Consider the following 25,074-nt stretch of genomic DNA (forward strand, 5'->3'; position numbering starts at 1 on the left):
TTTGCATTAGAATTTGAAAACACAGTACTTTCTGACTCATTTCACTTAGCACGATACTCTCCATCCTCTGTATTGCAAACCATAATGCCCAAAAGTTGAGAGAGATTATGGGGAATCATGTCTGCCATGGAGGCAGGGGGAGGGTGGGAAAGGGGGTTATACTAGGGATATTGGTGGTGAGGAATGTGCACTGGTGGAGGGATGGGAGTTTGATCATTGTGTGATTGTAACCCAAACATGAAAGCTTGTAACTATCTCACAGTGATTCAATAAAATTTTTTTTAAAAAACTTAAAAAAAAACACACAGTACTTTATTAACAATGTTTTTCAAGTAGTTGCCATCCTCATTCTAACCTGCAATAGCATTAGTTGAAAAACAGTTTAAGAATACATTAAACATTAATTAAACATTAATACATTAATTAAAACAACTTAAGAATACATTAATACACTTATTTGCAAAGAAGCTCTATTCAGAGACTCTCTTTTCTATGTAGTGAAGACTAGTTATACACTTTTACTTAAATTGATAAAAAATATACTGGAACCCTTATGCTATTTGAAAAAGATTTAAAGTTTTCACCAATGAGCTAGTAAGCCCTGAGTACCGCCAGGTGTGGTCCCAAAACAAAACAAAACAAAACAAAAGGAAGGAAAGAAATTTTTCTTAGCATAAATTCATTATTTTATTTAAGCTTCATAAAAAGCAGTACATCAATAATATATGCTTCTCTCTCTGCGGTGTGTGTGTGCGTTGTGTGTGTGTGTGTGTGTGTGCGTGCGTGTGTGTATGTATGTATGCTCAGGAGTTATTTCTGGCTCTGCATTCAGGAATTACTTCTGTTAGTGACTGGGGACCATATGGGATGCTGAGAATCAAACCTGGCTCAGACCTGTGCAAGTTAAGTGCCCTACTCACTGTACTCTCTCTCCAGCCCCACTCTTTCCTTTCTTTGGGGCTTCTGTCCATTGCTAATCTTGGGTCATGTAGGCATTTGGCCACTGGTGATGGGATATTACATATCTTCAAAAACGATTTAGATAACAGAGATATTTTGATATTAACTCCTGAGCATACATACATACACACACGCACACACACACAACACACACACACACCGCAGAGAGAGAAGCATATATTATTGATGTACTGCTTTTTATGAAGCTTAAATAAAATAATGAATTTATGCTAAGAAAAATTTCTTTCCTTCCTTTTGTTTTGTTTGGGACCACACATAAATTAAGATGGTCTCTGCCTCCAAACACTGAAATGCTCGTCAACTGACAACATTTTCTAGGTTGAAAGATCACACTCCTATTAGCTCACAACCCCTGACAAATTGCAACACTCTTTCCTCTGGCTTCTGTAACACTGCAAGATCTCAAACAAGGACAAAGGTACCATTTACTTCTCCCCTGATCTTCCCAATAATTTTAAGTTGTAACTTTCTATCTGTCTGTCTGTCTGTCTATCTATCTATCTATCTATCTATCTATCTATCTATCTAAAACTATGTGACTTCCTCTCTCCCTCCTTTTGGGTTTCGGTCTGAGATCTAAAGAAATTTATGAAACTGGCATTTTTCCTCTAAAGATTTAAAAAAAATAAGAAAAAGACTTGGTTCGTTTGAACTAATGGAATCTTCATAGGGTTTTGAGGAAGTAACACTGTATAAAGGGAATTTATGAACATTAGAAAGAAGAGTAATTATTAACTGCCCACGTATTTCACCCAGATGAACTTTTGTTCATTAACTAAACAGAGCATCAATAAGACCATGATTCTTTTGTTTTCTTTTAAACTAGCAAGACTCAATCTAGGCTGGAATTGATGGTCAGCAGTTGATATTTGAAAGTGTGGTTAAGCACTTCTTTGGATAATGGCATATTGTGAGTTTGCTCAACAACTTAGGAACACTTTTTTAATTCTTTGCCTGACTCCTGGTATGTCTGTCACTTGTTTGAATGTGCAACAACCAAGAAAACATGTTTATTGCACTAAAAATAAGCAACAGCCTACGTGCATTCTTCATATGCAGGGATTTTAAGGACTTTCATACACACGTTGTACAAAGAGAAGTTACATAACATTGGAAACAGTAAAAGCAAATATTAAGTGAACATTTCCTACACAAGATCATTAAGCAGAGGATAAAGACCATTTTGGAAGAAGAAAGACACTAAATAAGAACAGCAGTCACTCAAGCAAACAAGGTGTTTTTCAGGTATGAGTTAAAAAATTATTATTTATAGTTTTTTTTGAAGCAATTAGTCATTGAAATGCCTTGTTTAGATCACCTTTATAATAGAGAAAGAAAGATTTTCCCTTACAATTTATCTGATTGAACATTTTAGAGGTTTTTAGTTAATATCCATGACCAATTTGACAAGAAATGCAGAATATTAAAAAGCAAAATTATAGCATAATAACAAGAATTTGACAATGTAACAAGGTATTTAAAAAGAATATAAAAATTAACCAGAGATTTATTTTTCTCCCTGATGAATTTGCAAATTTATCTCCTTGATGAATTTTCATGAAGCAGTCAGCTCAATGCTTCATGGGGATATATACAGTTTTAAGTAACGAAGACAATCTAAAAATAATTTGCAGTGAGAGTTTAAAAAATAGTGGAAAAGTCCACAAATAGAAGATATTTTGTTCTTTGATAGATATAAAGATAGATATTTCAAATGGAAAGAAAATACATACACTGGGAGAGAAAACTAACAGGGAAAAATGGGGTGGAGAGAGAGAGAAGTTTCTGATTAATAGTGGACTTAAAGACAGGTGGGAGGGAGGAAAGGGAGAGAATTCTTTCCCTGTCAGCTCCAGGTTCTTAATAACTACAAATAAATTGATCCGCATGATGATGTCTTCACCAATGCTACAGAGCCATGCCTAGAAATGTTCCTTCCAGAATTTTGGAAAGATGAAATTCAAAATTATGATGAGAACTCCATGAATACTACTCCCCTACTTGAACACCTACATGACATTACTCCTCTTCCTCCCTATTTCTCATAAACACTCGTCACTAAAGTGATAAACGGCATGTTATATTCTAAAAGCATGAATGTTTTTCTTTTTGTAGGATGATTTTATTATACAAAATGGTACATTTCCTTTTATGTGCATCAGTTTCTGGTGGTAAGTAGAACTTTACCTTAAATAAAGCCTGGAAATAGCTCGATTTTCTGAATGAGAGGGGAAACATAAATCCAGAGAGAAAAATCATAACACAATCCCAACCCTATGTGACCTATTTCAGAGAAAGAAAGAAAATATTTATTTTCTGTTCAAGCAACAGAAGTTTTCAAATCAGAGGAAATTGAGGTGAAGGTCATAGGAACCTATGTCTGTATCTATAACCTATTTATGACTAAAGTTACCTCAAACACTTAAATTATACGTCAGTAATATTAAAAAGCAGATTGAGGGGGGCATGCCCACCAGTGGTCAGGATTGTCTTCCAGGTCCAAAGCCTATTTTAACAAAATTCAAAAGATTAAAATTACACAAAACATGTCACCCAGTTACAATAAAATTGAATTGAAAAAAAAAATAATAGTAAGAAGGCAGCTGAAAAAGACCCAAATGTTTGAAAGTTGAATAAAATTATTTTAAACAAATATAGACCACAGAGCTAAAAAATGAAAGTTTAAAAATATACAGAGCTGAGTGATAAAAATTACCTTATTCATCCCAGCATTATCTTAAAATTTAAAAACTTAATCATATTTTAGTAAAGTTTTTTCCAGAAACAAAAAGTTAGTAATCAAAAGTCAAATAGATATACTATTTCTGGGTATGACATCTAAATAAATGAAGCCTATATATAAGTAAAGTAAGTAAAGTAAAGGCCCTCCCGTTGATCATCGATTTGCTCGAGCGGGCCCAGTAACGTCTCCACTGGAGACTTTGTTGTTACTGTGTCTGGCATATCGAATACTCTCGGTAGCTTGCCGGGCTCTCCGAGAGGGGCGGAGGAATCGAACTCGGGTCGGCCATGTTGGCCGCTTGTAAGGCGAACGCCCTAACGCTGTGCTATCGCTCCAGCCCTATATATATGTATGTATTTACATATATACATACATATATATGTATGTATATATATTTATAGAAATATTATTCACAATAACCAAAAGGTTGATTCAATATAGTCAAGCAATGAGTAAACACAAAATTTGTTAATAAATTATAACATAAATAAATCATTCTAACTATAAGCACGAAATTTATAAAATTTACCAAGGCATTGGGCTGGAGCAATAGCACAGTGGGTATGGCATTTGCCTTGCATGTGGCTGACCTGGGTTCGATTCCTCTGCCCCTCTCAGAGAGCCTGGCAAGCTATCGAGAGTATCTCACCCACACGGCAAAGCCTGGCAAGCTACGCGTGACATATTTGGTATGCCAAAAGCAGTAATAACAAGTCTCACAATTTGTTGTGAGACATTACTGGTGTCCCGCTCAAGCAAATCAATGAACAACAGAAGGACCGTGCTACCAAGTCATTAGTAAAATTCTTGAGAGTAATGTTTTAATGTAGCATATTTGTTTTTCACCAAAAGGTGGATTTCCGTGGTCAATAAATGGGATTATTTTGAGGTCGCAATAGATCCTTCATTAACAGAAAGCTTACTGAAAGGCCAACTGAAAGCAATATAGAAGGACTAGAGTAACAGTACAGGAGTTCAGGCACTTTCTTGCATGCAACTGACCTAGGTTCAATCCGCAGTATTCCAAACGGTCTTCTGAACACTGCCAGGAGTGGTCCCTGAGCATCAAGTCTGGAAATAGCAGGCAGGTTTCTATTAATCCCTGGTTCTGTCAATGGGTAGTGGCCAATTTTGGAGAAAGTCATGATGCATATATATATATTTATATATGACATATATACACATATACATGTACACACATGTGTGTGTATATATATATCAAGGCAGATATGTAATAAGGTATATATAGTGAATTTTTGTGGAGAAAAGCTATGGCAAGAGTCTTTGACTTTTTACTCCCATGAGTCTCTGTTAATTAGTGAACACTTTGGTTGCCAGAATAATTTGATAAAATGAAAATAATTGAATATCCAGGAAATCAACCATATTGACGTGCAGTTCACTAAAACATAGAAAAATAGGTGTGCTTCATATCAACACATATGTAATGAGATTTAACGGTTATCTAAAACTTCTTAATACTACATAGTTGATAGTGAGAAATCATGTGATTTTGAGATATCCACAGCGATAATGTGTTTTTCTCCCATGTCCTTGAGCTATGCTAACTGGAGTTCAATTTAGCTGTGTTCTCACACACATGTGATTGCAGTGGGCTGACTAGAGATCACATGCATTACTTTTGTGGCACAGTGATTGTTGATCACGCTTCCGGATGTGCTGAAGGGATTGCACTAATTTGTGGGGTGGTACTGTGGTATACTGTGGATGAAATCTGACGCTTTGGGCATGCAAGACACATGACCAAGGTGATCAGATGATCAGATGACTGCAAAAAAGTACAACCTAGAATATTAAAACTTCTAAAATCAGAAAGACAGTTCAGCTTTATGAAATTTAGACTTGCTTTAAAAATCTTATTAATGGGGGCTGGAGCGATAGCACAGTGGGTAGGGCGTTTGCCCTGCATGCAGCCAACCCAGGTTTGATCCTCGTCATCCCATATGGTCCCCTGAGCACCACCAGGAGTAATTCCTGAGTGCATCAGTCAGGAGTAACCCCTGTGCATCACCGGGTGTGACCCAAAAAAGAAAAAATATCTTATTTATGGATTTTACTGAAAAGAGCTCAATAATTTTTCTGATGGTCTAAATTTTCTGTGACTAAGTGGGCATATTTAAAATATGGTGATGCAGCATATTATCATTGAATGTTACCAGAAAATGATTACTCTGGCACCTCCATTTCATATAGGAGTTTGAGCAAAGAAGCAGTGGAGAGAGTGAAAAATAGGCCAGTTCTAAACCTGGATGGATTCCCAAAGACAATTTTTTTTTTCCAGCAAAGACCCAAGAATTGTTTCCATTACCCATAATGCCCTCCAGGTCTCAAAGACAATCAGTTGAAAGCGCAATTCCACTGAGACATATTTTGGAGAGGTTGTTCATTCAATACCCTTACATAAAAATATCGAGAGATTTGATTCATAAGTTTAAGCATATGTTCTGTTAACAACACCTACTTTGCTTGCCCTTGTGAGATTAATCTCTAATTAGATATGTGTTCACTAAAATGTGAATAATATGCCATATATTACATCACAGAATGTGTGACTAAGCTGTTTAAAGGTATCTACTATCAAGGAGGAGACATTACAACTGTTTTTACACCCAATGCCAAGCACTGCCAACTTGTCTGTACCCTTCATCCGAGGTGTCTTCTCTTCTCTTTTATGACTTCATCATCATCTGATGATCCTACCAAATGGTAAATGTTTTCTTTTCTACATAGAAGATATAGATTTTATATGAATTAACTGCCAATAATTTTTTTTCTGCCACGTTATAAAATTTAAAATTAACTATTGCAGTATGGTCGATTCTTTTTTACTTCTGTTAACTTACTTTTTTTTTTAAATGTAGGAGTATTGCTATTTATTCAGCCATTAATTAGGGTGATTGAATTGGCCATAAACTCCACCTTACTTTTTTTTTCTTTTTTATAAATTTATTTATTGAATCACCGTGAGAATAGTTACAAAGATTTCGGGTTTAAGTCTCAGTCATACAATGATGAAACACCTGTCCCTTCACCAGTGCCCAATTTCCACCAAAAACCCCAGTATATGCCCCATCCCACACCCTCCCCCTATCTGTATGGCAGATGATTTCCACATTACTTTCTCTCTACTTTGATTTCATTCATTATTTCTACCCCAGACCCACCATTATTATTTAGGATTTTACCCCAATACTCAGATCTGCCGAAAAGGCAAAGTAGACAATTTGTTTTCTTCTGCTGATCATGAATAAAAATATGATGTTGCGTGACTGCAGTACTTGCCACGTGATTTTGGAATTCTGAAATTTTAACAAATCTGGAGCGATTTCTCAAAAAAAAACTGCTGGGTTTCCAGGTTTGTTCCTGATCCCAGTCTTTGGGATTATGGCCGTTAAGCAGCTTGATCAGGAGCCAGAGAGGCTCTTTGTGGGCAGTGACTCAGGGTCTTGTTTGGGGAGGGGAAGGAAGCACCACCCCCATCTCATGAGACCCTGCATGTCTCGTCACTGGGGCCCAAACCTGGCTGTCCAAAGGCCTCTGGAGGATGGCGGCCACTGAGCCACCAGGGGAAACAGGCCAAGGCACAAAATCTATTACCACCTGGGGTGGTTCGGCGCCGGTAACCTACTGCCAAAAGCCGTTGGATTCTGAGATTTGTTTCTGAGTCTCTGGGATCATGGCTGTTAAGCAGTTTGATTAGGAAGAGGAGGCCTTGTCTCCAATTACATAGCTGAGCCATAGATGGTTTGTGGGTGTGTCTCCCCCATACCTAACTTTTGACCATTTACTTTCTGGGTTAACTTGGCCCCAAGTTGTTGGGGTCTGGCCAAAGACACTGCAGAAATTTTGGGGTATCTAGAAGTCTGAAGGCACCATCAGGTTGCTGATGCACTTGCCTCACAGGTACAGATTGACCTGCTGGCAGCACCATACCCCTGTGTTAACTGACTTTTAAGAGAAATTATTTTAAAGCACTCAACTAATAATGTTACTGTTTTTGCTATTGTTGCTGTTTATTTGTTTGTTGTTTATTTTTCACACCAACAATTCTCGGGGCTCACTCCTGGGTCTGCTTGTGTGTATTACTCCTGGAGGTGCTAAGAGAATCATGTGGGTTGCTTGGGATTGAACCCAGACTGGCTGCATGCAAGGGCAAGCATCCTGCATGTTATACTGTCTCTCTGATCTCAAGTAATTTTATTTATTTACTTTTACAAAACAGGTTTACTTGCATCCTGAAAGACAGTGTTACAGAAACATTGCCAAGGGTTAATATGACAGGAGCAATTTCTGGATATTCTTTCAAGCAATGCCCACACCAATTAAGTGGTAAGATCATACTAGAATAAATAAATATTAGCTACTGGGATGCATTACATTGTTATATCAGGTGTAGCTTATGACTATTAAAATATCTTACTATATAGAAATTAGTCTTCTCATGAAAACCTTTGCACAGAGTTAAAGCTAGTATAAATGCACCACTCTTCCTCAATAATTCTTCATCTCATAGGATATACCTTACTCTCTCAGTTCCACTCATTAATTTCCTCTCTCTTTCAGAGCTTAAAGTTTCATATGAAAGTTCTTATGAAGCTTTCATATAAAAGTACTTATTAATTTAAGTCAAAAGGAGCGAATTAAAGGTTGAGATGACACTTCTTAATAGCAACAGAGATTCTTGTAAAACTTATTAAGCAAGTTAGTGGGATTAAGGGGACAAGCCAGGTCAGTTTAGATCACTGAACAAAAAAATTGCAAGTCTCATACTAAAGAACACTGACAATCTTTTACTGTTTATGAGTGAGAATTGAAATTAAGCAGGTTAAATTTTTTTTAAATTAACTTCTGAGGAAGAATAGATAAAAGATTTGAAAGAATAAATCAAGAGAATCCACTTTAATGCTTAAATATGGGCACTGTACCTGGAATCTAGAAGATAACTTTGTTTCCCATTTTTAATTTCAGCTTGCAACAAACATATTTATGTGGGCCTAGATATGAAGGGCATGAACTATAATGGTTCTGTTACCAAGAACGTTCAGGAATGTCAAGAGAAATGCACCAATGATAACCACTGCCACTTTTTCACTTATGCAACAAGGCAGTTTCCAAGTGTAGAGCATCGGTGAGTAAGCTGTGAAAAACAGAGACTAGGGACACCAATATCCAAAATAACAAATAGGCATTCATTAAAATTGTTTTATCAACTTGGCGACAAAATTAACTTAAACTTATAAAAGATACTTCTGTAATAAGTGTTTAATTTACTGAGCAGAAAGCTCAAGGGATGGGGAGAGGCAGAGTAATGGGGGAGCACATATTGTGCACCCCAGGTTTCAAATCTGCCACTACATGCCTCCCCTCAGCACGGCAGACTGGAGCAGCAGTAGCTGAGCTGCTATCGAGGAGACTCCTACAAAAATGGAAAAATTGGGGCTGGAGCGATATCACAGTGGGTAGAGTGTTTGCCTTGCACGCGGCCGACCTGGGTTCTATTCCCAGCATCCCATATGGTCCCCTCAGCACCGCCAGGAGTAATTCCTGAGTGCATGAGACAGGAGTAACTCCAGTGCATCACCGGGTGTGACCCAAAAAGAAAAAAAAGAAAAATTAATTAAGTGCACCTAAAAGTAAAATTTGGGGCTCCAGGAAGATAGTAAGATGAGTGCAGTGCTTGCCTCATATGCAGCCAACCTGTGTTCAATCCCTGGAATCCCGTATGGTCCCCAGAGCATGGTCAGGGGTCAGTCCTGAATGCAGAGTCAAGAGTAACCCCTGAGCATTGCCAGGTAGAGCACAAAAACAACCCCCCCAAAAGTAAAACTTGATGAATTTTGTTTATGGAGTATTTTACTGACATTGTCGTATACAATATGTGTATTCATACGTGTATATGTATGTACATGTATATCTAAAACTCACCTTTAGCTGATTTTTATTATAGTTTACGTAACATGGCAACAGTGGTGTTAACTTTCATGGTTTTGATGTACAAAGTTACTGTGCTTTCACCACCAATACAATGTTGGTTTTTAAAAGGTTATTACTGTCTAAAATGGGCAGTTTTAAAGCAATGGTAATTGGTCAAACTATACCATCCCTAGGTAAAAGGATACCATAGTCTCACCCTAAAGAATTAAGAATTCTATTTATCTCTGCAAATAATAGTTCTTTCCCTAATACAAACAACTGAAGTCCACATGAAATGTTTTAAAGAACTAAAAATGCCTCATATGGGGTGGAGCAATAGGACAGCGGGGAGGTCATTTGCCTTGCACGTGGCCAACCCAGGGTCGATTCCCAGCATCCCAGATGGTCTCCCAGCACCACCAAGAGTAATTCCTGAGTGCAGAGCCAGGAGTAACCCCTGTGCATCGCCAGGTGTGATCCAAAAAGCAAAGAAAGAAAAAGTCTCATACCAGATTTTCAAATACTCCAGGAATAAATCTTTTTAGAAAGAATATAAAAAGAATCTCATCTCTAATGATCAATCTGTCAATCTGTTAATTTTTAAGATATGTGGAAAAATTATTAACTCTTATATTTAGAACTAATTATAAATGTCCTAGTTTGCATTAGCATTTTTGTTAGGAACCTAATGAAAAAGAATAAAGTTCAAATGAATAGTATTTTTATTTAAAAATTCTATGTTCATACAAAAGGAGACGAGTGGAATAGTAAAAAAGAATTAAGTTTGTTTCAAAAACAAAAATAATACAACCCCCCTAAAGGAATAATTTTAAAAGTTTTCTTGGCTTATCTTTACTTGAGTGACATCTTTTTACTTTTTTTTTTTCATCTAAGGCTTAATAGAATGTGAACAGCAATCTAGGCCACTGGAATAATTTTAAAAAGTTAAAAATGCTAAAACTGATGACTTGAGAAGTCATTAATTCCTACATTCCAGCCCTCTGTGTCACCACCATTCTTAAGTTTTCCCTGTACCCATGGAAACACAAAGGTGACGGACTCATAGGATCACCAGCTCCTAACAGTCACCACTCAAGTCATGCCCAGATCAATACTTTTCAGACTGCGTTAGCAGAGAGGCCCACAACAGTCTTTAAATAGAAATTCCCATTTTCTATATTTTTCTATTTGCATTTGGAAGAATAAAACATTTTCATTTCTGTTTTTATTCAGTAACATGTGTTTATTGAAGTACACCCAAATGGGAACACCAACCAGAATAGCGATACTCAGTGAAGTCGTGTCCGGATTTTCACTGAAATCCTGCGCCCTTTCTAGCCTGGGTAACTATTATTTTTTAATAAGGACGCTTAACTATTAAATTATAGGTGCTAATAATATGTCTCATGGGTCTAACTTAATTTATGCTTAGTGGTAAAAAAAATGGATGGATCCAAAGATAGTTTTGCCATCTTTATGTGAATTTTTTCATTATCCCATATAATTATCTTTTATTTGAATTTAAAGTTTTAAAGAAGCACTTCAGTGTTTCCAAATTTAACAAAGTATCTTGGTATTAGAAGACTTTTTAAAAATTTTTCTTTATAGCAATTTTTGGTTTAAAGCAAAGCTGAGGGGAAGATGTAGAGTGTTATCAAACTAAACCTTGTCCAACACAAGTATTGCCTCTCTCTTTATCATTGTTTCTCACCAAAGTGATACATTCATTACAATGGATGAGGCTAAACTGACACACAACAATCACCCAAGTTTGAAGTATTCATTGTAATTCACTCTTCATGTCGTACATTCTATAAGTCAGGAAAAATGTTTAATGATCATATTTTCACTATGGCATCACACAGCATTTTTATTGTCCCAACATTTTCTGTACTTGGTCTGTTCATCACTCCCTAAAAAAATCTCTCATGTAGTATTTACAAATACACCCAAGGATTTCACTGATTCCATTGAAAGATTTAAAATGTGGTGTCTTTTGTTACACAGCTTGTATTAGGGATATTTTCCAGAATACGGTGCTGGCAGATACTAACATTGACAGTGTTATGGCTCCAGATACCTTTGTTTGTCAACGTATTTGTACTCATCACCCCAACTGTTTGTTTTTCACCTACTTCTCTGAAGAATGGCCAAAAGACGATGAAAGGTAGGAATAATCTTTAAAGTATTGTATTGTCTCTTAAAAGCAATTCGTCAAACCATTTTTCAAAAATGAGCATCTTCTGGGATAGATAAAAGTTGCAAAGAGGGATCACTAGCTTCCTTCCTTTCCCATTATATACCTACTAATCACAGTGCAAGGTTAGCAAAACTCATATTTTTGTAAGCTTTAGCTTATGGAGGCCCATTCTATTAGCAAAGGGGATGTTTTCTGGATCTGAGTGAAAACAAGAGAATAGGGATGGTCATTAAGATGAAACTTAGTCCAATTTTCGGTACAAGGAAATTGAACGTGGAACAGAAAAGAGCTGTAATCATCAGTAAAATGTAAATCTAAAATGATGAGAGGAATAAATGAAGGTGAATATTAATTAAGCAGGAGATGGTGATGGATGGAAATTGGTATAAAGATCCTGCTTCCATTCTAATTAGTAATCTAATGGGTACATTCTAATGGGTACAGAAAAGCATAATAAAACATGGGAAATGTCTGATTATCAAAGGAATCTTTTTAGGATTTCTACCTCTCAAATGTGATTCGCTAACTTAAAACAAAACTTAAAATTGTGTCTTTTTTTTTAAAAGAAATCTACGTTGTATATATTACCTGAGCTAAATTCTCTAAGCCCTTTGCAGTTTGCTTGACTGCGTTTGACTTGGTTGCTCCTTGTTGGGTACAGCATTCTCCAGAGCAATCCTGACAAGATAAGTGCTCAACTTCAGTAAGGCAAGTCTAAAACTTCAGAAGTGCATATAAATAAGCCACTGTGTTTGCTCAACAAATTTGGTATCTAATGAATGCCACACACGGCTATCAACACTTGGAGATGCCATAGTGAATTAAGGAGATTCTTGGACAAAAGTAGAAGGGGAGATTTAAGATTTTGGTATATTAACAATGTAGAACCAGTGAGATTTGCTGATGCAATGGATGCAGACTGTAAAATAACAACAACAATAAAAGAATCAGTAACAATTCCAAGACTTTTGAACCAAGGAATTAAAGAGAATAGAAATGCCTATCACTGAGATGAGGATGATTTTATGAGAAGTTTTCCAATGGGAAGTGTTAACTATTAAACATCCAGAGAGAAATATTGAAATAGCATCTGGAAAAGAACTCTGGAGAGATTGACACACTGGGTCTATGTTTGCGTGGAACTAAAACCATGAAGTTGACAAGATCATCAAAGATCCGTATTTACTCAGAGAAGAAAGAAAGTTCAAAGATGAAGCCTTGAGATATTATACATGTCAGAAATTAGATTTACTTGTATAATTATTTTGTGTCTATACAGTGGGTAGGGCATTTGCCTTGAAAGCGGCCAACACGGCTGACCCGAGTTCGATTCCTCCGCCCCTCTTGGAGAGCCCAGCAAGCTACCGAGAGCAAGCTGCCCGTGGCGTATTCGATATGCCAAACACAGTAACAGCAAGTCTCACAATGGAGACGTTACTGGACCCGCTCGAGCAAATCGATGAACAACGGGAAGACAGCAACAGTTTAAAATACCTAATCAATAGTCTATGGGGAGTAATAAATTTAATCCTCAGTGCAAAATGAGAAAGAAACATGAGTGCTGAAGAACAAGGGATGACTATTCAAATTAAAGTTAACAAAAATGAGGAAAACTAATCTTGCATTTCTTCATCTCCACTTGCCATATTTCAAGTGCTCAATAAACTACTTTGGCGAGTGGCTCCTTTATACTGGATAGCACATATTGGAATACTTCTTTCATTGCAAAAAGTTCTATTGGGCAACACTACTCAAAACTTTTATTTTGTGCTAGTAGTTAGAAAAAGTTGCTACTTTCAGAAAGAGTATTTTTTATAACAGTCTGCATATGAACATCACAAATTCCTAAGTCTATAGTAATTCTGAATACTGATAGATGTCTTGAAGATTCTTGAATTTTTGAGATAATCTGTAGTATCAGAAGAAAGAAAATAAAGAAGGTTCTAGGAACATTGCAATAGTCACCTCAGAACACTTTTATGAGAAAATTTTAAGAAAATCTGCCTAAAGTCAGAAAGTACAGTGAGTAAGACACCTGCCTTGCATGCAAGCAGACTGTATTCAATCCCTAGAACTGCATACAGTCCCTGGGGTACCACACAGGAGTGATCCCTGAACGAACATCCAGCAGTAAACCCTGAACACCACTGTGTCATCTACCCCGACTCAAAAAAAAAATAAAGTATGTCTACAAGTATGACTCAGAAGGATGAACAATCAACTAATGTTGATTTATGAACACTTTCCAAAATATGAAAATATTCCCAGTTAATAATGCCAATAAGAGCTGACTGAACTCTGCAGTATAACATTTTTTATTCCTTAATAGGTTTTATGTGACATATTTAGATTTTCATTTTTATTGCCAGACACCTTTGTCTCCTTAAAACATCTGTGAGTGGACTACCAAGCACACGCATTAAAAAGAACAAAGCTCTTTCTGGCTTCAGTCTACAAAACTGCAGGCACAGTGTCCCAGGTAACCAAGGGCATACTTTATTCTGATTGCAATCAATAAATCCAGGGAGAATGACAAATGCTATAGTTTTGTGTCTCATATTTCATGTGTGATTCTCTGTCTAGTGTTCTGTCATTCTTCGTTTTATCATGATACTGATTTCCTGGGAGAAGAACTGGACATCTTGGATGTGAAAGGGCATGAAGCCTGCCAGAAAATATGTACCAATACACTGCGCTGTCAGTTTTTCACCTATTCTCCAATGGAAAAACCTTGCAAGGAAGGGAAGTAAGAAATTCAAAGGGTTGCATAGATGTTTTTGCCATCTCCTTGAGAGGTACACACATGATGTTTGAACCATTTTCTTTCCAACCTGCAGGGGGAAATGTTACTTAAAACTTTCCTCAAATGGATCTCCAACTAAAATACTTCATGGGAGAGGAGGCATCTCTGGATATACATTGAGACTATGTAAAATGGATAATGGTGAGTACAATGTCACTTGAAAAAATACGTATTACAAAATAATCTATAGCAAATAGGCAAGGTTAATATTTCTTATATTCAAAGAAAGCAGTAAATAAGCGGTAGTGTGTTTGCTTTGCGCGCAGCCAGCCTGGCCAAGCCGGGTTCGATTCCTCCACCCCTTTCGGAGAGCCCGGCAACTCTACTGAGAGTATCTCGCCTGCACAGCAAAGCCTGGCAAACTACCCGTGAGGTATTCAATATGCCAAACACAGTAACAAGGAGTCTCACAATGGAGATGTTACTGGGCCTATTCGAGAAAATTGATGAACAATAGGAGGACAGTGTTTGTTTGTTGAACAGCTATAATTTCACATGATTTTTACTCCAATCACCCAGTCTGGTCATATTTTTTGTTTTGTTTTTTGGTCATTTTTTTTACAAATATAATAGTATTTTTTTATTTATTTATTGAATTACTGTGGGAAAAGTTACAAAGTTTTCAGGTTTAAGTCTCGGTTGTGCAAATATCAAACACATTTCCCTTTACCAATACTTATTTTTCACCATGAAGAACCCCAATAACCCCCCCTCCCAAACCCTCCCAATGCCTGTGAGGCAGATGAATTCTAGTTAACATTCTATCTACTTTGACTAGATTCATTGTTTCGACAAAAGATGCACCATTATTATTTAGACTTTACACCCCCAAATCTGACATGCTGAAAAGGCATTGTGAATTTGTTTTCTGCAGCTGGTCACAAGAATCAAACGATGTCGTGCAGCCGCTATCACGGCCGCGCGATTTTGGATTTCTGGTATTTTATTTAATGACCCTGGAAGTATTTCTGCTGAGAGTCAGATAATTATGAGATTGGTTTCTGTGCTCTGGAGCCATGGCCGTGCCGGAGAGCCGCTTGTGGGGGGCAACTCGTGTTTGGTCATGTTTTGAACATAGATATTTGACCAGGACTAAACTTTGCATTTCTTTTTTTTTTTTAATTTATTTATTGAATCACTGTGGGAAAGGTTACAAAGCTTTCAGGTTTATGTCTCAGTCATGCAAATATCAAACACATTTCCCTTTACCAATACTTATTTTTTACCATGAAGAACCCCAATAAAACCCCACCCCCCACCCCTCCCCGTCCCTGTGAGGCAGATGAATTCTAGTTAACACTCTATCTGCTTTGATTAGATTCATTGTTTCAATAAAAGATTCACCACTATTATTTAGAGTTTACCCCCCCCCCCAAATCAGACATGCTGAAAAAGCATTGTGAAGTGATTTGCTTTCTACAGCTGGGTTCAAGAATTAAATGTTGGTTTTGGATTTCTGCTATTTTACCTATTGACCCTGGAAGTATTTCTACTGAAAGTCAGATAGTTAAGAAATTGGTTTCTGTGTTCTGGAGTCGTGGCCGTGCTGGAGAGCCGCTCGCGGGGGGCAACCGGTGGCCTCGGTAGGGCGTGAAGGGCGGAGCGAAACGCCCCCCTTCCCATGAGGTTTTAGTCGCCCCCACACTCCCGGCTCATACCTGCTGTCCACAAGGCTCCCATGTGGCCGCCATCTTTCTTTCCAGAGAGGAGAGGGCGAATGGGGCAACACCCTTTCCCCTCCGGCAGACTTGATGGCCTGGATCAATGCATAGTCCGTTCACTTTTCTGCTCCAAGCTGCTGGGTTCTGCATTAAGTCCTTGTGCTTCTGGGGCTGTGGCTGTGCTGGAGAGCCGCTCGTGGGGGGCAACTGGTGACCTCGGTAGGGCGTGAAGGACGGACCGGAATGCCCCCCTTCCCATGAGGTTTTAGTCGCCCCCACACCCCCGGCTCATACCTGCTGTCCACAAGGCTCCCATGTGGCTGCCATCTTTCTTTCCAGAGGGAGGAGGGCGGAAGGGAGCAACACCCTTTCCCCTCCGGGCAGACATAATGGCCTGGATTAACGCATAGTCCTTTCACTTTTCTGCTCCAAGCTGCTGGGTTCTGCATTAAGTCCTTGTGCTTCTGGGGCTGTGGCCGTGCTGGAGAGCCGCTCGTGGGGGCAACTGGTGACCTCGGTAGGGTGTGAAGGACAGACCGGAATGCCCCCCTTCCCATGAGGTTTTAGTCGCCCCCACACTCCCGGCTCATACCTGCTGTCCACAAGGCTCCCATGTGGCCGCCATCTTTCTTTCCAGAGAGGAGAGGGCGAATGGGGCAACACCCTTTCCCCTCCGGCAGACTTGATGGCCTGGATCAATGCATAGTCCGTTCACTTTTCTGCTCCAAGCTGCTGGGTTCTGCATTAAGTCCTTGTGCTTCTGGGGCCATGGCCGTGCTGGGGAGCCGCTCGTGGGGGGTGACTGGTGACCTCGGTAGGGCGTGAAGGACGGACTGGAACGCCCCCCTTCCCATGAGGTTTTAGTTGCCCCCACACCCCCGGCTCATACCTGCTGTCCACAAGGCTCCCATGTGGCCGCCATCTTTCTTTCCAGAGGGAGGAGGGCGGAAGGGAGCAACACCCTTTCCCCTCTGGGCAGAAATGATTGCCTGGATTAACGCATAGTCCTTTCACTTTTCTGCTCCAAGCTGCTGGGTTCTGCATTAAGCCCTTGTGCTTCTGGGGCTGTGGCCATGCTGGAGAGCCGCTCGTGGGGGTCAACTGGTGACCTCGGTAGGGCGTGAAGGACGGACCGGAACGCCCCCCTTCCCATGAGGTTTTAGTCGCCCCCACACCCCCGGCTGATACCTGTTGTCCACAAGGCTCCCATGTGGCCGCCATCTTTCTTTCCAGAGAGGAGAGGGCGAATGGGGCAACACCCTTTCCCCTCCGGCAGACTTGATGGCCTGGATTAACGCATAGTCCTTTCACTTTTCTGCTCCAAGCTGCCGGGTTCTGCATTAAGTCCTTGTGCTTCTGGGACTGTGGCCGTGCTGGGGAGCCGCTCGTGGGGGGCAACTGTTGACCTCGGTAGGGCGTGAAGGACAGACCGGAACGCCCCCCTTCTCGTGAGGTTTTAGTCGCCCCCCACACCCCCGGCTCATACCTGCTGTCCACAAGGCTCCCATGCGGCCGCCAACCTTCTTTCCAGAGAAGAGAGGGCGAATGGGGCAACACCCTTTCCCCTCTGGGCAGAAATGATGGCCTGGGTTAACTCATCGTCCGTTCACTTTTCTGCTCTAAGCTGCTGGGTTCTGCATTAAGTCCTTGTGTTTCTGGGGCTGTGGCCGTGCTCCAAACTTAACTCTGATTTTCAGGGAGAAAGATTGGGTGGTTTACTTCTCATTGATCACTTTGTATATAGAGAGATGTCGCGCGGCCGTGTAAGTGGCCGCGCGGTTTTGAGAAAAAGTCCTCGTTCCCGCATACTCGAGCTGTGTTTGTAGAGGCTTCTGGTCACCGGGGTTCCATCTGGGGGAGGCGGGATGCGGCGCCTACTCCATCTGGAACTTGCCGGTGATCTCGGCTCTTTTTGGAACCTGTTTTTTCTTTTTTTTTTTCCTCTGGGATCCCGCACCCTCCATGTGTTCCTTCTCTTATCTAAACTTTGCATTTCTAATAATTATTTATGTGTGATTTAATTTTACACATTTATACACATGGTATTCACGATGACATTCAGGCTCAGCCAATTCTTTTATATCTGATTCTTATCATCAAGGGTAATAAAATATGTCTTAATATTCTTTGTAATTTAAATATATGTATATTTGTTAACGGATTATTTTCTTCTTAGCTTTTACTTGATCTATAATAGATAAAAAATCATCATATATACAAAAATGTTATACCTATTGAAGAAATAGTTGAGTAGCTCTTTTTCAAGGGCTTTCATCTTTTCAGAAATTTATAATTGGATTAGAAATTTTTCAGCTTGTACAAAATATATCATAGCATAAAATATAAAAAGACTAGTAGTTTATTCATTCCCATGGCAAATTTACACACACTGCCACAAAAGTTTGTAGGCAAAAAAAAAAATAGAATTCACAGTGGCAAAGAGTGTACCACACATACTCTTTTTAAATTACCAGAACAACTCATATGGCTTTAGTGTTCATTGAGTTATATAAACCACACATTTTTTAGACTTTTATTACTTCATGGCCTACATTGTAATGTACTATAAATTAAAAAGCAACTAAGATTTAATGAAAAAAATGTAAGCAATAATTACACTTTGTAAGAGCTTTCAAAGAGCAAATATCTTTCATGTTAGATTTATTCAACTGGGAAGGTGAATACATCCTTAACTTTGGATAACTTATTCTGTAGAAAGATATTATATTATGTCCAATACTGCTCTCCTGGAGTTTAAAGGGGCACTAGTGAGAATCTGAATATTTCAAGGGTCTTTTAAAAGCTTGTCAATTAAAGTTGCATTTCATACACTTAGTTTTCTTTACAATAATTTACCTAACACAGAATGGAGTATTAACAACTATTCTTTTAATTCTATTAAGATTTTAAAAGGACACAGTCAATTTTGATAGTGATATTAACATAGCTGTAGAAATGGAGCCAGATCTTAAATCTTCCTGCAGAATTCACTCTATACCACCTTCCTTCATTACCTTCTTACTCTGGGTTATAAAGGCTATACAGTGTATCAGGTATACATCCAGACTTGAAACAGAAAATACAAGGTAAAGGAAAATCAAATCTTTAGTATTTTTAGTTCATGTTCTGAATTAAGTGAAACTAGATAGTTGGGCTTTGGTGCACTATTACTGATGAAATAATGTCCTAGTAAGAGAGGCAATATTCATTCATCAATCTCAGTAATATCACAAATCTATACTATAGTTTAACTACTCTCAAGATACAGAGCAACTGCCATAAAAACAGACAAATCCTAACATGCAAAAGTGATGATAAACATAGATATTTTCAGCATTTATTTTGTTGGGTTGGGGTAGTACTGGAGGGGGGTGTCATATCCTTAAGGGATCATTACTGCTAGTGCTCGGGGACCAGGTTATATCAGGAAAGAACCTGGGCCTTTGACCTATTTCTCTAGCCCTCTGCACTTATTCTGAACCGAGAAAAGAAATTATCTCAACATTAAAACCTAATGGGAGCTATACTTTTTATAATGTGTTTGATTAAGATTTACTTGAATCATTAATAGTCCTAAGCTTTGCTTTTCATGTTACTTTCCAATTTTAAAATTGTGAGAGCTGTCTAGTAGTTGAGAATAAAGTAAACTTCTTCTAAACATCCCTCTAAAATGACTTACCATCCAACTTACAGTCAAATGAGAACTCTCTTCCTAAGCCTACCAGCTGTTAGGTTTTCACAAACTTATTACCCTTGTTTCAAAGTCTGCCTGCTATTAACTGATGCTTCCTTCAAATCTCCTTTTCATATTCTCTTCTTCTATTTGGTCTATCCCACTATTGTACATTGAGATGTAGTTGTGTTACAGCCATAGACCTAGTGAATAGGAACAGTTAATTCTTCGTCTTTGGCCTCTGTTCTGCTACTTTTATATTCATCCTTTAACTAAGGACATTTAGGCTTCCTCAGTCCACTGAGCTTTACTATTGTAAGTCTGGGAATAGCACTTTGAAATCATCCGGTAGTTTGCTTGAATTTCAGCTCCTATTATAGACAAAATTGGAATCTGCATTTAAAATTTTAATTAAAAAAATAAAAGATAACTATGTGATTTCAAGTTGAGAAGAGCTGCTGGAACATACTAGTCTATGATCAATTCACTTTCTTACTGTTCAGGCTACTGTGACAGAGTTAGCCAAGGCCAGAGGGTGTCTTCTTGGGTCCTTCAACAAAGGAAGTAGCTACAGGTTGGAGGACCCCGTGCAATTCAGCCATGACAGGGAAGAAAAAGAAGTCTGAGTCAAAGTCCTTGTAAAAAAAAAAATCCAACCTGTCATCAAAAGGCAAATGGGACAAGCAGTTCACAAACAGAAAAACAGTCTGGGGGTTGGGTATGACTGGGACCAAAGTTCAGGCAGAGGATGTAGACAGGGAAAAAACTGATTTTGGTTGTACAAAGGTTAAAATTGAAGTGAAATTGTTCAAGTTTTCTTTTTAGCAGTCATTGTCAAGTATTATGGATCCACTACCAGAGTTTCTTATCACTGGGTCTGAGGTAAAGCTCATTTATTCTTCTAACATATTCCCAAATGATGCTGCTGATCTCTGGGTCACCTTTGACAAATACTGTTTTTAAAAAATCACCCAAGATATCTTTAGAAAGAGAAGACTTCCTCACAGCAACCTACGAGTTATCCTTTGGGACTCATAATCAGTCACGTGTATTTTGGATTGCCAACTTGATTGTAATATTTTTCAAGTCAAGGTCATAAAAAATTACCCAATATAGGGAATGTTTTCTTCCCATTGTCCCTGAAGAAATATAATTATGAATGGAATAGGAAGACTTAGGACACGACTCATTGCAATTCTTATTTTAGAGTGTGCAACAAAAATCAAGCCCAGAATTGTTGGAGGAACAGCATCTGTCTCTGGTGAGTGGCCCTGGCAGATAACTTTGCACATCACATCGCCCACCCAGAGACACCTGTGTGGAGGCTCCATCATTGGAAACCAATGGATACTAACGGCCGCTCACTGTCTCAACGAGTCAGTACCACTGTTCTTTTTACCTGCCCAGTATTCTCATGATTTAAGTCTATTGTTAGTATTTTTAGCAAAGATTCTTAAGTTATAAGTAATATATTTACAAAATTAATCTCCAGTGAATAAAAGCCAAAAGAGAGACACTACAAGGTTGGGTTCAGAAATATGATAGATATTGTTGAACTGTTCTACTTTCCAGTTTAAGTGGGTACTCATCCCGTGGGGTGGACTTCTTGTTTCCTGTCTCTATGCACTGGGTCTAGAACCAAACTCAGGAAGAATTTCACTTCCTTGCTTTGTGTGTGGGAAGCCCAGATTCAATTACCAGCACCACAGAGTCCCTGAAGCATCACCAGGAGCAATCTCTGAACACAGAGCAAGAAGTAAACCCAGGCACTTCTGCTATGCCCCCCTCCACCCCTCCCACTCACTCCACTGCCTATCCCCCCCAAAACAAAGCAAAACCAAATTTTTCCTTCTCTGAATCCAATTTCCCTCTTTCTCAATCTCTGTCTCTGTCTACCTCTCTTTATTTCCACATACTGAAGGAAAATTTCATGATACACCTTCAAATTATAATCCCTATTTAATTAACTTTAGTTTGGGGCAAGTTTATTTATGCAGGGAATATATATTCTAGAGAATTTTAGTCAAATTTCCTCTTTGCACTTCATTATCCTCTCAATTGTTTCCAGACACAGTTTTTGTGTGTGATGAGTGTACAGCACACTCACATTGTAAGATGCATTTGAGATCACTCTATATTTTACCTTTAACATAGGGGAAATGGAATATCAGAACATTCTTGTTAATTGCTTGGGGTTACAGCTCATCAATGGAAAGGCTGAGACTAAAGTCAAGAACTCTTCATGAATGTTGTGTGTGCATGTGTGTTGGAGGATGGAAAGAGTGTTTGTTTTATGTGTTTGATGTAAGGCAAATGCTAGGCCAGGATCTTCTTTATAAAAGAAATATATGATTGAAAAATCTTAACGTTAATCCTACCCAAACTAAAAAACAACTTAGCTAAACTTTTATCTAAAAGAAGCAATTATCGAAAATATTAGATAATCAGGAATAGTTATAGCAAAATAGTTCCAACTTAGGCAATTATCTGCTAAGAGGAATTTTTTTTTCTCTTGTTTTCTCCTTAGGGTAGAGTCACCAAACATTTTGCGTGTCTATAGTGGTATTTTAAATCAGTCAGATATAAATGAAAACACACCTTTCTTTGGGGTTCAAGAAATAATAATCCATGACCAATATAAAATGGCAGAGAGTGGGTATGATATTGCCTTGTTGAAACTGGAAACCACAATAAATTACACAGGTATGCAGAATTTTAAATAGAAATTTATCTATAACAATGATCTAATAGTAATGTTAAATACTACCAGATTCATGGCCAGACCCTAGAAACCTCCTTGGGAGTTATTATCATGAAAGGGAAAGGGTTTTCAAAGTTCAATTTCAATCTTATGTGTTTAGCTCAGTTATTAAAACTGAAACTTCTTCCCAGTTATCCTGATTTCTAGTTATTTGAGGCTGTAGAAGAACACATAACATTTGCAGATGCAGTGGCAATATGATAGAATATTAAAGATGATTTAAATATAGGGATGAAAGGATTACAGATTAGAAGGAGTAAGAAACTACCTTTTTGATCACAAATCTGGTTTGAGTGATAGGGTTAGGGAAGATGTGACTCTCGCTCCCTCCCTCTGGGGTTTATAATTCTGAACATATGGGATGAACATTTATGACAATGAGCTAAAAAATAAATGTAATAAGTATTCAATGCACTCAAATATGTAAAGTGAAAGAAAGGACTCTTTCCAGGAAATATGTATTTTGCTTCTGATGTCAAAAATATAATTTCTAATTTAGACACTCAACGACCCATATGTCTACCCAGTAAAGGAGACAGAAATGTCATCTACACTGACTGCTGGGTGACTGGATGGGGATACAGGAAATTAAGAGGTAAAGCATTTTTACATGCCATTCTAAAGATAGAAAACACAAGTCAATTTTAAGTGAGAGTTAAAACACGAGCTACAACAATATAATCAAGTGTAATTGCAGAAAGCACATTAATGAAGATGAAAAGGTAAAATTACCCAAGTAGTGGTGATATTATGTCTGTTTTGAAACTTCAAATATGACAATTTCATTAAAGACTACTTTTAATGACATGTAGGGGTACCTTACCACCTTTTCAGTAAAAATCTTAACTTTTATCCAATTATTTCCTCTGAAAAATAATTTCAATTAGAGCCATAATTTTTTTAAATCACTGTTAACCAAAATGGTGACCACAGTTGTAGAAGTAAGATAATCCTTCAACTCGAAAATAGTATACAGTCTATGAATAAAATAAACCTAATTAATTTTATTCTAAATTTTTACATCAGTTGTAGATTTTAAATTTTAAATCCATATATATTATTCGTATGTATTAGTTATGTAATTGTTCCATTAACAATCCAATTTTTCTTCCAGACAGAATACAAAATACCCTCCAAAAAGCCCAAATACCCCTGGTAACAAATGAAGAATGCCAGAAAAGATACAAAGGGCATAAAATAACCAATAAAATGGTCTGTGCAGGCTACAAAGATGGAGGGAAGGATGCTTGTAAGGTACCAGAGTATTCTCAATTTATTAACTATATTCAAATTGCATCTTTGAATGCATTAGAAAGTCCTATTTCAGTGAACAGCAATACAGTGTATGCATTTTACTTACATTGAAATGTACAGTAAATAAATTGGATGAAAAAAATGAATCAGGTTCTTTAAAATTTATTAAAGGAGCAAGGCAGAATTTTAGGTGAAATTCTGACAAAAACTCTATGATGAGAGGCATATGAACCAATATTTTCTTTTCTTCCATTTCCTTGTCACAGGGAGATTCTGGGGGCCCCCTGTCCTGTAAACACAATGAGGTTTGGCATTTGGTGGGCATCACAAGTTGGGGCGAAGGCTGTGCTCAAAGGGAAAGGCCTGGTGTTTATACCAAAGTGGTGGAGTATATGGACTGGATCGTGGATAAAACGCAAACATAGTGAGAAGCTTTATCTGATCCCCTGAGGAGCAAACCAGATTAATCGCTGGAAGAAGTTTTTCATTTCACCTAGAAGATAAATGGTGCCATCACTTTCTTCCATGGATTACAAGACCTAACAGCAGTAAACTGAAGGGGCTTGGTAGTTGTCATAACATACCCCCTAAAAACGAAAAATAAAAAATGCAATTAGAATTTCTCAAATTTTCATCCTGTGAGAATTTCAGCCTGTTTTCAGCATCTGAGATCTTACTTTTTTTTTAAAATCAGCTTTCACAGAGCCAAAGTAAGTGATAGCACAGCGGTTAGGGTGTTTGCCTTGCACGCGGCCAACCCAGGTTCGATTCCTCCACCCCCTCTGAGAGCCTGGCAAGCTACCGAGAGTATCCTGCCCACACGGCAAAGCCTGGCAGGCTACCCCTGTCATATTCAATATGCCAAAACAGTAACAACAAGTTCACAATTTGTTGTAAGATGTTTCTGGTGACCTCTCGAGTAAATTGATGAACAACGGGAGGACAGTGCTACAGTGCTACTGTTACTTTATATTCAATAAGATTAAAGATTATTCCATTCTGTATGTGTCTCTCTCCAACTTCACTCAGCATGATATCTCCAGATCCATCCACATAGTCACAAA

The 25,074-nt window shown here is 38.2% G+C and overlaps 1 protein-coding gene across 2 annotated transcripts; it reads left to right on the top strand.

The window, feature by feature from the left end:
- The first annotated feature begins 1,381 nt into the window (after nucleotides 1-1,381).
- On the top strand, nucleotides 1,382-24,762 carry F11 (coagulation factor XI). 2 transcript variants are annotated; one of them, XM_056114183.1, is made up of 16 exons: nucleotides 1,382-1,399; nucleotides 2,041-2,226; nucleotides 3,097-3,152; nucleotides 6,289-6,451; nucleotides 7,968-8,074; nucleotides 8,714-8,873; nucleotides 10,892-11,001; nucleotides 11,666-11,825; nucleotides 14,228-14,337; nucleotides 14,442-14,604; nucleotides 14,696-14,802; nucleotides 21,203-21,371; nucleotides 22,523-22,698; nucleotides 23,256-23,351; nucleotides 23,871-24,010; nucleotides 24,277-24,760. In XM_056114183.1, exons 3-16 carry the CDS (start codon nucleotides 3,098-3,100, stop codon nucleotides 24,433-24,435), a joined length of 1,875 nt encoding a protein of 624 aa, XP_055970158.1. In that variant the 5' UTR covers nucleotides 1,382-1,399; nucleotides 2,041-2,226; nucleotide 3,097; the 3' UTR covers nucleotides 24,436-24,760. The 2 variants fall into 2 exon arrangements, with proteins under 2 accessions (XP_055970158.1, XP_055970159.1); XM_056114184.1 differs by lacking the exon at nucleotides 6,289-6,451 and having other exon boundaries at nucleotides 24,277-24,762.
- Nucleotides 24,763-25,074: the final 312 nt, after the last annotated feature.

The sequence above is a fragment of the Sorex fumeus genome, unplaced genomic scaffold (assembly GCF_029834395.1).
Source record: "Sorex fumeus unplaced genomic scaffold, SorFum_2.1 ptg000024l, whole genome shotgun sequence".
NCBI classification, from domain to species: Eukaryota; Metazoa; Chordata; class Mammalia; order Eulipotyphla; family Soricidae; genus Sorex; species Sorex fumeus.

What these genes read in the sequence shown, in the direction of transcription:
- F11 (XM_056114183.1), top strand. Translation starts at nt 3,098, where the DNA reads ATGATTTTATTATACAAAATGGTACATTTCCTTTTATGTGCATCAGTT. An exon ending in ATGTGCATCAGTTTCTGGTG is followed by an intron (nt 3,153 to 6,288) that starts GTAAGTAGAACT and finishes ATTACATCACAG; the next exon opens with AATGTGTGACTAAGCTGTTT. An exon ending in TTTCCAAGTGTAGAGCATCG is followed by an intron (nt 8,874 to 10,891) that starts GTGAGTAAGCTG and finishes GTTTTTATTCAG; the next exon opens with TAACATGTGTTTATTGAAGT.